This window comes from Monopterus albus, unplaced genomic scaffold (assembly GCF_001952655.1).
Source record: "Monopterus albus unplaced genomic scaffold, M_albus_1.0 scaffold18.1, whole genome shotgun sequence".
NCBI lineage: Eukaryota > Metazoa > Chordata > Actinopteri > Synbranchiformes > Synbranchidae > Monopterus > Monopterus albus.
In genome coordinates, this window is record NW_018127898.1 from 6729174 (window position 1) to 6744380 (window position 15207).

The following is a 15207-nucleotide window of genomic DNA, read 5'->3' on the forward strand; positions in this document are numbered from 1 at the left end:
TGGACTAGTCAATCCGATGAGTGGCTTGCTCGCAACACATTTCCTCGGTAAGGGGTGGGTGGGGCGCCCTCAAACGTTTTTTTAACAGCAACTTCATTCGGTGGCCAAAACACTGTAGCCATCTTGCACATTGCTTCGGCAGTGATTAAACTCTGAAATTTGGTTTGTTCGCTTGTCGTAAACCCTGATATTATTCCACCAAAAGTCACACTGAACTATTATGACACGGAATAACTGCCGTAATAAAGTAATGACACCGGCCACAACATAGCTTTTAACGAAACCACTTGGTCTCCAACACCGCCTTACTACGTCTCGTGCATCCCCTGGAATGACAGCTGAGGCCATTGGTACCGCCTTTTAGAGTGTGGAACAGCCAATCACAGCTCGCTGAAATCCTTTGTACGAAGCCGTTTAGTTGTTGTGCGCACGCGCACGTCAGTTGGTAAGTACCTCACTACTCACAAGCTCGCAGGAGTGTGAAGATGGCGGTTGAATCCGGCTTGCTGGATGAGCTGTTTTTATACACAGAGGGGAATAAAGCGGTAGTTTGTCATTCTGTCCGGTTTGTAGCGTCACAACTGTCGGTCTTATATGATAGCAACCACTGGGGTAGGCACGAGGCAGCCTGTAATTACATTTCTGTAGTTCCGGGACAAGGGGTAGCGCGAGCTAATGTCCAGCTGGGACTTGGTCAAGACGATTGCTAAAGCAGGTATGCTCTAATAACTAATGTTGTTTTCCTCTGTGTCTCTCTCCGAATATACACGAAAATCAGCCGCAGGAGCTCACAGAGCAAATCGGTAGACGTGTTAGAGTCTTACACCATCACATCCAGGATTGTTTGTTTTCCTTCTAAACAAGTTGAAGTGCAGGGGGTCTGATCATAGCGAGGTCCCCATGATACAACTATGGACGCATCCACGGCCAGCACGGACTCCACCACGGGACATGATCCTGGCAAAACACTTGTTAGTGACGGTATAACGTCTCTCCCTAATCACCAGGGGAAAATAGGCTCATACTCAGTACAGACTTTCAATGGGAGCCAAACTACGAACTCTCACAATTCAGGGAGTGTGTGTGTGGTTGTTTGTCTCCATATCAGCCCTGCGATGGCGACCTGTCCTGGGTGTACCCTGCCTCTTGCCCAATGCCGGCTGGAATTGGCTCCAGCCTCATTCGGGACTAAGTGGTATAGATAATGGATGGATGGGTTGCTCTCAAAAGATTTTTAAAGGGAGCCTGGTCACTTACTATCAGCAAAAGAAACAAGGAGCTTATGAAGTGAAACAACGTGCACTGTCCTTGGTGCTGAAGAGAAAAATCCTGAACTCTCACAACTTTTCTGACACAGGAGCCTGAAACACTGACCCTGTCCATCTTCCAATGACAAATACAGTCTGTAAAAACATTTATCTGCTTCACATTTGTACCTTTCCCCACATCTTTATTTCAGTTACAATTTTTATGAATTAAGAGTTCATAAAAACATGCTTATGAAATATTGGATGGTTTATTAATTACAAGTTACCTCGGCACAGGTGTTCAGCTGGAATAATAATTCAACATGGTGTTAACCTGTACATTGTACAATCCAGTTTTCATAGTCATCACTGCTGCCATTCATTACCTCATCATGGAAAATGAGGCACCCAAAGTGAGTGTCCCAGAGTTTATTTAGTCATCTGAGTTGTCTTTGAACTCTTGAATCAAGAATCTGAAACACTGACACAGTGAGCTGGGTCAGGTTGGTGTGGAGGATGTCCAGGATGATGGTGTTGAATGTGAGCTGAAGTCCACAAAGAAGACCTCTGCATAAGTCCTTGGGGAGTTGAGGCTTCACAGGATGTAATGCAGTGCCATGTTGACTGCATCATCCACTGACCTGTTTGCTCAATATGCAAACTGCAGGGGGGGAGGGGGCCTGTGATGTCCTTCAGGTGGGCAAGCACCAGTCTTTCAAAACACTTCATCACTACAGATGTCAAAGTGACAGGTTTGTAGTCATTTAATTTACTGATAGAGGGTTTCTTGAACGATGGTGGAGCATTTGAAACAAGAGGGTACTTCACAAAGCTCCAGTGACATATTCAAGATCCGTGCTGGGAGCCAACTGCTTTCAAACAGAAGGGAGTAACCCCATCTAGCCTGGTGCCTTCCCAATCTTTTGTTTTGCACAAAAGCTTTGATTGATCTCTTTCACAGATCAATCTGTGCTGAGCTCCACAGTTACTTAAAATATGGTGTGTGAAAATGCACATGGGCTACATTTCTCATATCAAACAGTCATATCAGTTTGGTGCTATATTTGATCTGACCAGGCTTGATATGAAACTACATAAATTCACAGCCACTGTTGGTCAGTCAGATATTCAGTCTGCCACTGCTTCACCTCTGTACAGATGTCATTTTAAGAATCTTCACATCCTTTGTGTCACTTAATACTTCAGGAATTAAATCAGTAATGGTCATTATGTAGAGCCGAACAGACTGTATGACAGACTGACAGTATATGAGAGCTATAGGCCTTTGTCATGTACTATAAGCTGACTGTATTACATCTCTATAAAACAGCACGTTGTTGATCCAGCATCTCAACCAATCAGCTCTCAGATCAGGTGAGGGCCAGGTGTCTCCCATCATGCCATGAGCTCTTGCAGTTGGTGAAGATTCTGCAAACACAACAGAGCTTTTACTGTGAAAATTCCAAGTCACACCTACAGGTTAGTTTTGACAATTTTCACATGAAGACAGAAAAGGGAAAATGAGCACATTAACCACACGATTCTACTTTCCTCATTCAAGTAAGCAAATGTTTATTTATATAGCACCTTTCTAAGCCAAGGTTAAAAAGTGCTTGACAGTAAAGGGAAACAAAATAAGCAATAAAAGCAAAACAGTAAAAACAGGAAATACGAAACAGAACAAAAGCCCTATATGGAGCCATCAAATGCCTGCTTGAATAATTATGTTTTATAAGGAGACTAAAAGACCACAAGATCAGAAGTTGACTAGATATCATGGGGAAGGCTATTCCACAGTTTGGAAACCACCACAATAAATGCCCCAGCACCAGCATATTAAATCAAAAGTTTGAATTCAATAAAAAAAAAATGCTTATTTTGTCAGGTACATATATTGTTAAATATAAGCAAAAAGGACATTTTTCCTTATTTGCTTTTTGTATTTTTTAAGTGAAAAAACAAACTTGTATTTTTTTATTTTTTGTCATTATCTGATTTCCCATTCCATAACGGATTTGGACTGAACAGAGTACACAGATTCTACAGGATGAATTTTTTCTCCCCCAAAAAGTTATACATTTATCAACTAGGAGCTGTTGCTGTCACCTCTTTAGATTTCAACACAGAAAGTAAACTTTTTGAATTTTGAACTTCTAAAAAAATCTAACAATAAGGCATAATTATATGTTTTATATATTATTATTAGATGTACGTAAGTGGTGCATGAGTTTGACTAGTCAATCCGATGAGTGGCTTGCTCGCAACACATTTCCTCGGTAAGGGGTGGGTGGGGCGCCCTCAAACGTTTTTTTAACAGCAACTTCATTCGGTGGCCAAAACACTGTAGCCATCTTGCACATTGCTTCGGCAGTGATTAAACTCTGAAATTTGGTTTGTTCGCTTGTCGTAAACCCTGATATTATTCCACCAAAAGTCACACTGAACTATTATGACACGGAATAACTGCCGTAATAAAGTAATGACACCGGCCACAACATAGCTTTTAACGAAACCACTTGGTCTCCAACACCGCCTTACTACGTCTCGTGCATCCCCTGGAATGACAGCTGAGGCCATTGGTACCGCCTTTTAGAGTGTGGAACAGCCAATCACAGCTCGCTGAAATCCTTTGTACGAAGCCGTTTAGTTGTTGTGCGCACGCGCACGTCAGTTGGTAAGTACCTCACTACTCACAAGCTCGCAGGAGTGTGAAGATGGCGGTTGAATCCGGCTTGCTGGATGAGCTGTTTTTATACACAGAGGGGAATAAAGCGGTAGTTTGTCATTCTGTCCGGTTTGTAGCGTCACAACTGTCGGTCTTATATGATAGCAACCACTGGGGTAGGCACGAGGCAGCCTGTAATTACATTTCTGTAGTTCCGGGACAAGGGGTAGCGCGAGCTAATGTCCAGCTGGGACTTGGTCAAGACGATTGCTAAAGCAGGTATGCTCTAATAACTAATGTTGTTTTCCTCTGTGTCTCTCTCCGAATATACACGAAAATCAGCCGCAGGAGCTCACAGAGCAAATCGGTAGACGTGTTAGAGTCTTACACCATCACATCCAGGATTGTTTGTTTTCCTTCTAAACAAGTTGAAGTGCAGGGGGTCTGATCATAGCGAGGTCCCCATGATACAACTATGGACGCATCCACGGCCAGCACGGACTCCACCACGGGACATGATCCTGGCAAAACACTTGTTAGTGACGGTATAACGTCTCTCCCTAATCACCAGGGGAAAATAGGCTCATACTCAGTACAGACTTTCAATGGGAGCCAAACTACGAACTCTCACAATTCAGGAAGCGCTGTCCCTCTCGGGGGGGCACGGGTAACAGCAGCATCCCTGCGGTATCTGCCACAGCTGTCAACAGTGGACCAGTGTTGTCGAAAGGGCTGGCCACTGCGATAATAACCCCCTCATCAAACAGTGTAATTCAGACGCCCCTCATAAAATCCCAAAGTGTTGTCGCTCCAGCTCAGGGTGTGAGCCAGCCAACAGGACCCACCGTGACCCTCGCCAGACCGCCTATGCAAACCGCGGGCTCGGGTGCAACTTTGAATGGGAACAATAATGCGAGCCCCGCTGTGGTTGCCAGTAACATTACAACAGGTCAGACAGACAGCGGCGTACGAACACCACCTGTAAACAATTGCCAGTCGTCCAGCCCGGTGTCTGTCAGCGCAGCATCGCACAGTATCAAGGCAGAGCCATCCGCAATCATAATACAGTCAGCACCACAGGCGGCTGTCGCTCCTGGGGTCGTCGGCGCTCCCCGGCCTTCGGTGACGGGAGCTGCCAGGTGGGATCCGAACCCTGACGCCTCAGATGTTGGCTCCGAGGCTCCCTCAGACCTCCCCGGGACAACCCAGTGTTCACAACATGCAGCTCCTCCCGGGTGAGTGCAATCAGAACTTTTTAATGTATGTGCACAAACATTAATAAAACCGATTTCATTTTCATTTGCCTCTTGATCAGTGATAACAAACTTTGAATGATGACATTACCAAATCTCTGAGATTTACAGCATGAATTAATCATGTTGACAGGAGTTCAGCTGCAGGCACGGGTTTTGACACCGTTTCAACCTATCAATTAAATGTACTATAACTATATTTACCTTTTATAGTATAAACATATGCAAGAATGTCTCATATTTTGTGATTTGGTTCAGGGATGGTGCTTATGCGCAGTGAGGGTGGACAGCTGCTGATGATTCCTCAGCAGGCTCTGGCCCAGATGCAGGCCCAGGCACAAGGAAGCATGGCACCTCGGACTGCTACACCCACAAGTGTGGCTCCTGGCCAGGTAAGATCCCATGTCCTGACTTTATTTCTTACTTTGGTGTCACAGTCAGTGTTCGGCTTGCTTTTCTACCTACAGCTCAGGAGGACGCACCATTTAAGTAGAATTTTAGATAAATTATTGCTCATGTGTAGGTACATAGAAAGTAGTGTGGTGTACTGTATATCACTGTGTTGTATTAGTTGTCTTCATTTATGCAAAAATGATACAAGCCAATCATGTCTACATTTAGATGTAATATGCAGATATCATTTCTGGTTTGATGAAAGTGGGTGTCATCATCACACCATGTCATACTTTGTGCCTCCTGTCAGACTCCTGGAAACACCATCATCAACAGACAAGTGGCTACCAGCACCATCATCCGTCAGGGCTGTCCAGTGCCAACTACACTCCCTTTGACCACCACTCTTCACAGACCTCCTATCCTTCAGGTAAACCCATCTCTTGGTGTAAGATAGTTTTTGATCTTTTTATTTTGGCTTGTTGTACAATATATTGTGGAGCGATACAAAATACCTCACTCACTGATTGAACCTGAGTCAGTATATTGGTAATACATCATAATATTCCTGTTTTTATGTGTCAAAGTGACATCAGAAGCACCTTATGAGTTCATTTTTTCACAATGAATAGGATGCGAACTTCATTGTCAAGAAGATTTGATGCACACTGAATAAATGGTTTTCAATAGTGTGTGTTTATTAGTAATCCTGACGCATGTGCAGAACTGAAGACCAAGAACTGAAGGAATTATACATATTTATAAAGATATTTTCAATTTCATGCCATCATCCTTAGATGAGAATGCAAGACAAATGTACTGACAGGTGACAAAAAAGGAAAACTAAGGACAAAGTGTTGTGTGCAAGTGCAAGGTGTTGGGCTGCCACGTGCCACCAGAACAGCTTCACTGCATCTTGCCATCAAAGTCTCTGAACCTTACTGGAGAGATAAACACCATTCTTCTAAAAGATATTCCCTCATTTGGTGATTTGCTAATGATGATGGAGATGCTGTCTGACACATCGCTCCAAAATCTCCCATAAGGTCTTCAACTGGGTTGAGTTCTGGTGACTGTGAAGACCACAGCATATGATTCACACCATTTTCATACTCCTCAAACCGTTCAAAGATCAGTCAAGGCTAGGTGGGCATGACATGAAGAAATATGGCTTTTATGGATTTCTTCCTTTTACAGCTTGGCAGATTTCAGTGTGCCCTGATGAAGGTTTCACATCAAAAAGCATCAGCAGATTTGTCAGTTGCAAATAAAATGATCATGACATACCACTGGAGCGCTGCCTTTTTTATACTGATATCCATGGGGAAAACAAACATACTGAAGTATTTTTTTTTTGAAGAAGAGCACTCATCTGAAATTCAGTGCAAGAGAAGTGCACCTGTTTCCTCTTACAAACCAGAAATTTGTTTGATGTACTTGAGCAACGTTGAAACAGCCATGAAGCCCACACTCTCCAGTAATGACTTAAAAAGCATGTTTTCAAACCCTTCAGCAACCCAAATAACATATAATGATGGTAATATCTCTATTCCCAGAGCTCAGTTGGAGCTGCAGTACCAGGAATGGCCCCCAGAACTGTCAGCCAAACAGCTGGGCCCACAGTTACCTCAATAACACTGAGCAAGGTTTGTTGTCCTGTGCCAAAAAGATCAGATAGGACCGGATGTCAGCATGTGCTATAACAGTGTAGTGCTGAGTTGATGATATATGCATTATATTTTTAGTATACAATGTACTAAAAGAATGGAAACCAAAGCACCCTGTGATGTATGACATGGCTGTTAACAAATGAGACTTGAATTTGTTTGTAAGCTGAGCCACTGTGAGAGAGCTGGTGAAGGAGCTGCTGGTGAGTGAGCTGTTCAGGCTGTGGCTCAGATACAGTGGGTGGTTTCCTAACCAGAGGGTTGGTGGTTTGATCCTCAGCTTCTCCAGTCCCCTAGTTGCTCCCAATGGCTGTTCCTTTGGTGTGTGAGTGGATGAATGAGCGATTATACTCTAAATTGCTTTGAGTTCGCAGTTTATGTAGAAAAGCCCTCTATAAGTGTAAGTCCATTACATACTGTATAACAGACACACCGATGATGACATTAACATGTCAGTTGTCATATAGTTTTTCACTTTTGTCAAGGAGTTTGACATTTGAGAGATGCATAACTTAATTGAAAGACTACCTTACTCCTGGCAAACCTTCAAGCAAGAGACGCATCATCTGTACCTGCAAATATGACAGCTGTTACTCCGAGCTTGTTATGTTTATGTGTCGTACTAGGAGGGCAAACTGGAAGCTGAGGAATTCACCAGCAGATTGTACAAAGAGCTCAGCTCCTCACCCCAACCGTACCTTGTGCCTTTCCTCAAGGTAAGAAAGCTTGAATTCTGCTGTCGTCTTCACTGATGTAACTTCCAGCAAAAATCAGTAGAAGGCCACAGGAAACACGGTGTCATCTTCAAGTGCAATACTGCAAATTTTCCTTCTGTTTGTCTTCTGCAGAGAACCCTCCCAGCCTTGAGACAGCTCACCCCAGACTCAGCAGCCTTCATCCAACAGAGTCAGCACCCACAGCCGGCCTCGGGTCCAGTCTCCTCCACCTCACCCATCCCCACCACAGTTGTGCTGAGCAGCCCAGGCACATCCCTCACCGTTCCAGTCAGCAGGCCCCAGCTCCAGCCAGGCATCAACAAGCCAGGACAGACCCACTCACTGGTAACCTGACTATTCTGTATCTCAGATGTCAACTCAACTTGAAAACTTTGAGTTGCATTTACAGTATATCAAATATAATACAACTGAAACTGCACAGTAAAACAAAGCATATGTCACATACATAACATAATCTGCATTTAAAACCTTACTCCTTTAGGTTCTCCAGCCTCAGCAGCAGAGAGCAGTGTTGAGACCTCAGGTAACCTTACCGACAACCCCCACAGTGACTCTCAGGAATCAGGCGCCTGGCTGCATCATGCTTGGACACCAACAGGTCCAGCTTAAAGAGCTGCAGCAAGGTGAGGATGTCAATAGAATATTGCCTCTTTCTGTGCATGTGTGTGTCTTTCTTTGGTTGACCAATAGCATTTATCATTATATTTGCTTTTCTGCTAGTTACCATGAGGCTGGAGGTGCCACCTGTTTCTAAACAAGTCTCTGCTGCAGCCCTGACCCTGGCTCAAAAAAACAAGCTAAAAGAGGCAGGCGACACTTTTAAGTAAGAACAACGATAACGGAATTCAAATTTTACCATATGAAGTTTAAAATCTCAGGTTTTAGCATTATGTCAAACTCAAACATGTAGTTTTTGTAACTTTTGATTTTTTATTAACATTTATTTAGTTCTCTGCTTTCAATACTGTGGGAGTGATATCATATCTTTGGATTCATTAGTGATTGGGGTGTCCTTACTGCATGTGTGTTTCCAGGGATGATGATGACATCAATGACGTGGCCTCCATGGCTGGAGTAAACCTATCAGAGGAAAGCGCCAATATCTTAGCAACCAATTCTGGACTGGTGGGAGCAGTGACACATTCCTGTAAAGACGAGGCTTTTCTCTCCTGCAGCATTCTGCAGAGCAGAATGCTGGAGATAGGTGAGGCACTGACAGTGTTAAGGATTAGACAATGTCCATCCATTCATCCATTTCCTAAAGTACAAAGGTGCCATGCCATTTCTTTTCCAGGTAGGAGATGCGGTGTAACAGACCTGGGTGCCGAGGTGGTGAACTATGTCTCTCATGCTGCTCAGCAGCGACTTCAGAACCTGCTTGAAAAAGCTTCACAAGTGGCCCAGAAGAAAAATGTCAATTTCAAGGTTTGTTTAAAGCTAGACTATGGACAGAGTCTTACCAGTTCAACACATCCTAGATCCACCCCCATGCTTAATAGTTGGCAAGGTGTTCTTTTCATGAAATGCTGCTCCTTTTTTTCTCCAAACATGCCTTTGCTGATTGTGTCCAAAGAGTTCTATTTTAACTTCATCAGTCCACAGCACTTGTTTCCAAAACGCATCGGGCTTCTGTAGATGTCCTGTTGCATACTTCAGACGTTGGATTTTATGATGGGGACGCAGATAAGGTTTTCTTCTGCTGACTCTTCCATGAAGGCCTTGTCTGTGCAAGCATCGCTGCACAGTGGAACGGTGCACCACCACTCCTGAGTCTGCTAAATCTTCCTGCAGGTTTTTTGCAGTCAAATGGGGGTTTTGATTTGTCTTTCTGACCAGCATACGAGCAGTTCTGTCCGAGAGTTTTCTTGGTCTTCCAGATCTCATCTTGACCTCCACAGTTCCCCTGATCTGCCATCTCTTAATTACATTTCTTACTGTGGAAACTGCAAGCTGACAACGCTTTGCTATCTTCTTGTAGCCTTCTCCTGCATTGTGGGCATCAATAACTTTCATTTTCAGGGTCTTACACAGCTGCTTAGAGGAACCCATGGTTGCTGGGTGTCCACAAGTGTGTGCACAAGGTTTGAAGAGTCAAAGTATTTGTACAGCTTTGAAATTGGCATTTACCAATGACAGCTGTTGCTGTGCATCAGATCTAACGAGCTGATTAAGGTCTGATACCTTGTGAGAGACTTTGAGACTCTGGAACTCTTAGGGTGCCCAAACTTTTGCACCATGCCATAATAATGTTTTTATTTTTTATTTTTGTTCAATTTATGGCATAAGAAGTAACTATGCATCACTGTTTGCTGAAAATATTGTGCATTTTTTCCATTTCCAAGAGAAACTGTGTTAACATCTGTTCAAATAAAAAATCACCAAAATCTGTTATTTATCAAGGGGTGCCTAAACTTTTGCATAAGACTGTAGGTCTAGTATTAGCCAGATTCTCTCAGACAAATAATACTGGTGTGTCTGTTGTATCTACAAACTGGTTTTACTATGTACATGACAGATTCGTCTTAGAAGTTTGAATCCTTATAAGTCGCAGCCAAAAATATTGGCCCCCCTGCATTTCTGTCAGATAACACACCACTTATCCCAGAAAATAGTTGCAATCACAAATTATTTTGTATTCTCATGCTTATTTCTATTGTTTGCATCAGAACAACACAAAAAAAATAGGAAAAAGCCAAATCTGATCCATTCCACACAGAACTCTAAAAATGGACTGGTCAGAATTATTGGCACCTTTTCAAAATCATCAGAAACAGTTGTATTTCCTTTAATTTGTAATGAAACTCACCTGTAGCAACCAACAGGTGCTGGTGATACAGAAATCACACTTGCAGTTAAAATGGAGAAAAGTTGATTCAACCTTTGTGTCGTGTGGACCACACTGAGCATGGAGAAAAGAAAGAAGAGCAAAGAAATGTCTGCGGATTTGAGAACCACAACAGTGGAAAAGCCTGGACAGTCTCAGGGCTTAGGACTGTATCTGCAGTAATCTCTGCTGTACTGCCTCATTTTCTTTAAAATCTTCTGATTCTTTCTGGGATAAAACTGTAACACCGTTCTCTGGCAGGAGGGTGACAACTATGAGCAGAGCAGTGATGTTCGTACTCAGCTCAAGTTCTTTGAGCAGCTGGACCAGTTGGAGAAACAGCGGAAGGAGGAACAGGAGAGAGAGATCCTCCTGAAGGCAGCAAAGGTACAGCATCACACACAGACAAACAGGTAACACATTATGATATTATAAGTGACTCGACTGAGCAAACTGATATTGTATGTGAGTATTCCACAACATTAGAGAACATTAAAGTTTGACAAAAGGTCAACTGCGATGAATTTTGACTCATCGTCAGAATGCATGTTTAGGCTCTAACCTGAACAGCTTCTAACAAAGGAATTATAAAATGCCACTGGGGGCTAATTTATAACAGTAAATGAAATTCCAGAAACTATGTGACATTAAGGATAAAATAAGTGGATTTAAGAAATCATTTGGCCATTACAAAGCAAGTTAGAGCAGTAAATAAGGTTTTATGCAGCTGTTGTCCAGTCTGAATATAAATCTTAATAGTTATAGGACGATTCAAACACCTGCAAATTCCACAGTATCTGTAGTTCTGCACAACCTGCCAACATATAAGTTGTTAATGCATTTTGCTTTTGGCCTTGCAGTCTCGAGCTCGGCAAGAGGACCCAGAGCAGCTGCGTCTGAAACAGAAGGCCAAAGAGGTGGGATGAGAGCAGGAAGAGTCCACCGGTCTCTGTTTCTGTATGTTTAGGCACTGTATGCATGATTTCCATGTTGGTATGTGTGTGCTGTCCAGATGCAACAGCAGGAACTGGCTCAGATGAGACAGAGGGAGGCCAACCTGACTGCTCTCGCAGCTATCGGCCCCAGGAAGAAGAGGAAGGTTCTGGACTCTCCATCCTCCTCTTCTGCAGCTGAGGTAACATTAACAGCAGTACATTCTACTTGTGCTTTTGTGTATCCTGGGTTAGCTAGTAAGTATAACTCCTGGTGTAAAGTCACAATGTACGTTTATACCTCCGTTACTTATTCACAACCTTTGCCATCTTCGCTTTGTAGAGAGCATCTCATTACATTATTTAAGTTGTGTAAACTGGACTAAAATGAAATACTCTTTTGACTCACACTTCAACAAAAGGCACCAGAGGTCCAGAGTTAAAATACCATGTCACATTTGATCCATACAATGAGGCAGCTTTCATAATGTGACAAACTTATGCTCACTGTGTTGCGGCTGCTGGCTATACTTGGCGCCACCTGCTACACACTGCTGTTATTGATCGAATTCATTGACGTTTCTTTTCTTTATATTTCATGCGTATGATGATTTCTGCAGTGTTCAGTGTTAGTGTGTGGAGGTTTCTTTTACTTCCTACTGAATCCCAAACTGTTGTCTAGATCAGCTGGAGGCTTTTATAAGAACAGGAGCGGTTTTGCAAAATAAATGTTTAACCATTTGCAATAAACGGCCTTGTATGCTTAGTGTCTGACAGGATTGTGTATGTAAAAACATGTTCAGGAAACGATGTGTGCTATGTCTCCTTTTATATACTTTGGCAAATGTTCCATTACTTTTAAGAGACTGTTAAAAGAAATTCTCTCTCAGTAGTAACAATAGTGCTGCTTTTGAGCTTTCTTTATGTGTGTAGACATCTTTATATTTTTTTCTTGATTAAAAAATTGTATTGAGCTTTTAAGTGCACATGGGAACCCTTTAAGAAAACAGCATTGTACATCAGAGTAGGGTAGCTACATGGCCCTGACTGCAGAGCTTCCTTAAAATCCTAAAAATGGCACTTGAAAGGTTTATAGTTTTGTACTGTATGTAATAAGAGAGGCTAGAGATTATTACTTCATTCAAATAAGTAATCAAATATCCATAATAGACACAATTTTTGCAACGGTACAGTTTATTGACCGACATGTATCCACCTGTTCATTTTCTTAGCCGTTCCCAGTGCTCTGAAATCTGCAGGGTACATACTGGACCAGTTACAGGTCTATAAGTGCTAATACAAATAGATAAACACATTCACTGCTATTATTCCTGTTCCTGCTGGTAATTTAGAGTTTCCAATTCACCTAAACCAGCAGTTTTATTTAATCTATTTATCCATTATTTGTATCTGTCTCAACCATTTATCCATTACTTTGAGCTATTTCATCCATTTTCCCATTAATCTGAGCTATTTCATCCATCTGTCCTCTACGTTTAACTATTTGAATCATTTATCCACTACATCTAGCCACATATGTTAACAGTTTATAACTCTTAGCTAATAATTTCAGCCATGTATGCATTTCTATTAGCCATTTCAACTATTTATTGACCAGTGTTAGCATTGTCACTATTTATCTGTTATCTTTAGCTATTTCTACTTAATACTCCATCACAACATGTAGTGTTCAGGTGTTACCTCTGAATCAAAATGTAGATATTTTTAAAACTAAAATCATTTTTTCCATATTAGTTGAGCTACTCCCCAATATGTCTATGAACTACCCTGGAAACTATAGAAGCAGAGCTACCTGCTGTGGTAGAGGTAACTCTCACTGACCTACAGTAATGTAAACTGCAAGTCTTGGACTGTGGAAGCAGCCAGCACAACCCATACAGGAGAGGAAGACCTCAGTCAGATGATGCTTTCAAACAGTATACACACTCAGCCACTCTGCTCCTTCTTATTGAACAACATTGTTCATTTAAATGTGGAAATATTAATAAATGTTGGTGTGTTGCAAACCACCCCTCCCACAGATGACAGATATCACTTACTCACTCCACCATCGCTCCCTCTGTCTTTCTCCCTCATCTGTCGCTCATCTTGCAGGGATCAGGAGCAAGTCCCTCTCTTTCTGGTGGGGCTGGTTCATCAGGCTCCAGACCCACACGGCAGCGCATCACACGCGTCAATCTCAGGGACCTGCTCTTCTGTTTGGAGAATGAGAGATTTACCAGTCGTTCCCATTTCCTCTACAAGGGCTTTCTCAAATAGGTATGATGTCAGAGGAGGAAAGGTGAGCAGGAGGAAATGAAGTGTGTAGAGAGAACAACCGCTTCCACTGTAGAGAGAGGGTTAAGGCTCTTACAAATAAAGAGGAGGAAAGCAGTGCCTTGGCACATTTAAAAAATTTTTCAAATATACCTGACAACCTGAAATATACAGTAGTAGCAGCCATTGGATGGCCTCTCTACCTCCCTCCTCAAATGATGCCTATTTTCCTTCAGAGCAGTCAAACTTATGCCTCTTTATTTAGCCTGTACAACTTTCTTTTCAGGAAAGTGAAAAGGCCTGTTTTATGAGGAAGAGTTTTTGTATGAACAATGAGTAATAGTACAGTTATGCACTGTAACACAGTACAGTTTTTTTTATTATTATTCGTATGTGCATCAGGCTTTGTATGTTTTATTAGGCCACCAACTAATTTTATTCAATAATCATTTTAGGTTTTTTGTTTTGTTTTTTTTTTTGCCTTTTTTTTTTTTTTAACCTAAATTAGGTTGAACTTCAAACTGTGTCCTACTGAGTTGCCTTCCTAACTAAATATGAATAAGCCATAAAGCCATCCCGAAGCAATTAACCCTGCTCTATTTCATAAAGCAATAGTTCGCTGTGTCATCTCCATTACTTGACGTTTTTCATCATATTTATTTACTAAAATCAAGCTTAAATTAATGTTTTAGTTATTTATTTAAATTCACGTGACACCTCAGTCTCATGTAAAGCCAACTGAAAAGACAGTGTTCATTTACTTGCATATGGCCTTTAAAATCCACTTTTGTCAGGTGTATAGCTTTTAGTGCATCAAGAGATGTTTTATTTCAGTTAAATTGTTCTTTTGAAATTAATTTGACGTGTTGATTTCTAAAACTTCAAGAAAGTTTCAGAAGGTATTTAACCTTTATTGCTATACCAAACATACATCTACCTGAAACGGAGTTCTATTTTTGTAGCTGCCACCAACACACATTTTTACTCTTTTAATAGTGACTAACAGTGTTCTCCAGTCATTTCTGTACCTGCTCATATTTTGATGTGCTACTGGACAGTTCCTTGGGTTTTTATTATCTATGACTTAAGAAACTGGAGTTTCTTCCTGTATATTTGTAAATGTTGCGTCTAAAATTTTACAGTTTTGTATAGAGTTGAGAATTTACCCATACAGCATAAAGAAAAGACATTTTCTCTATTGAAAGTTTGAAT

At 41.8% G+C, this 15207-nt stretch overlaps 1 protein-coding gene across 1 annotated transcript; it reads left to right on the forward strand.

Annotated features, from left to right (window-relative positions):
• Window positions 1–5045: 5045 nt before the first annotated feature.
• On the forward strand, window positions 5046–14551 carry taf4a (TAF4A RNA polymerase II, TATA box binding protein (TBP)-associated factor). Its single transcript, XM_020593277.1, has 15 exons — window positions 5046–5147; window positions 5424–5557; window positions 5869–5988; window positions 7115–7244; window positions 7397–7428; window positions 7852–7941; window positions 8074–8286; window positions 8444–8585; window positions 8683–8785; window positions 8997–9166; window positions 9257–9387; window positions 11048–11173; window positions 11647–11703; window positions 11799–11921; window positions 13834–14551. Exons 1-15 carry the CDS (start codon window positions 5078–5080, stop codon window positions 13996–13998), a joined length of 1806 nt encoding a protein of 601 aa, XP_020448933.1. The 5' UTR covers window positions 5046–5077; the 3' UTR covers window positions 13999–14551.
• Window positions 14552–15207: the final 656 nt, after the last annotated feature.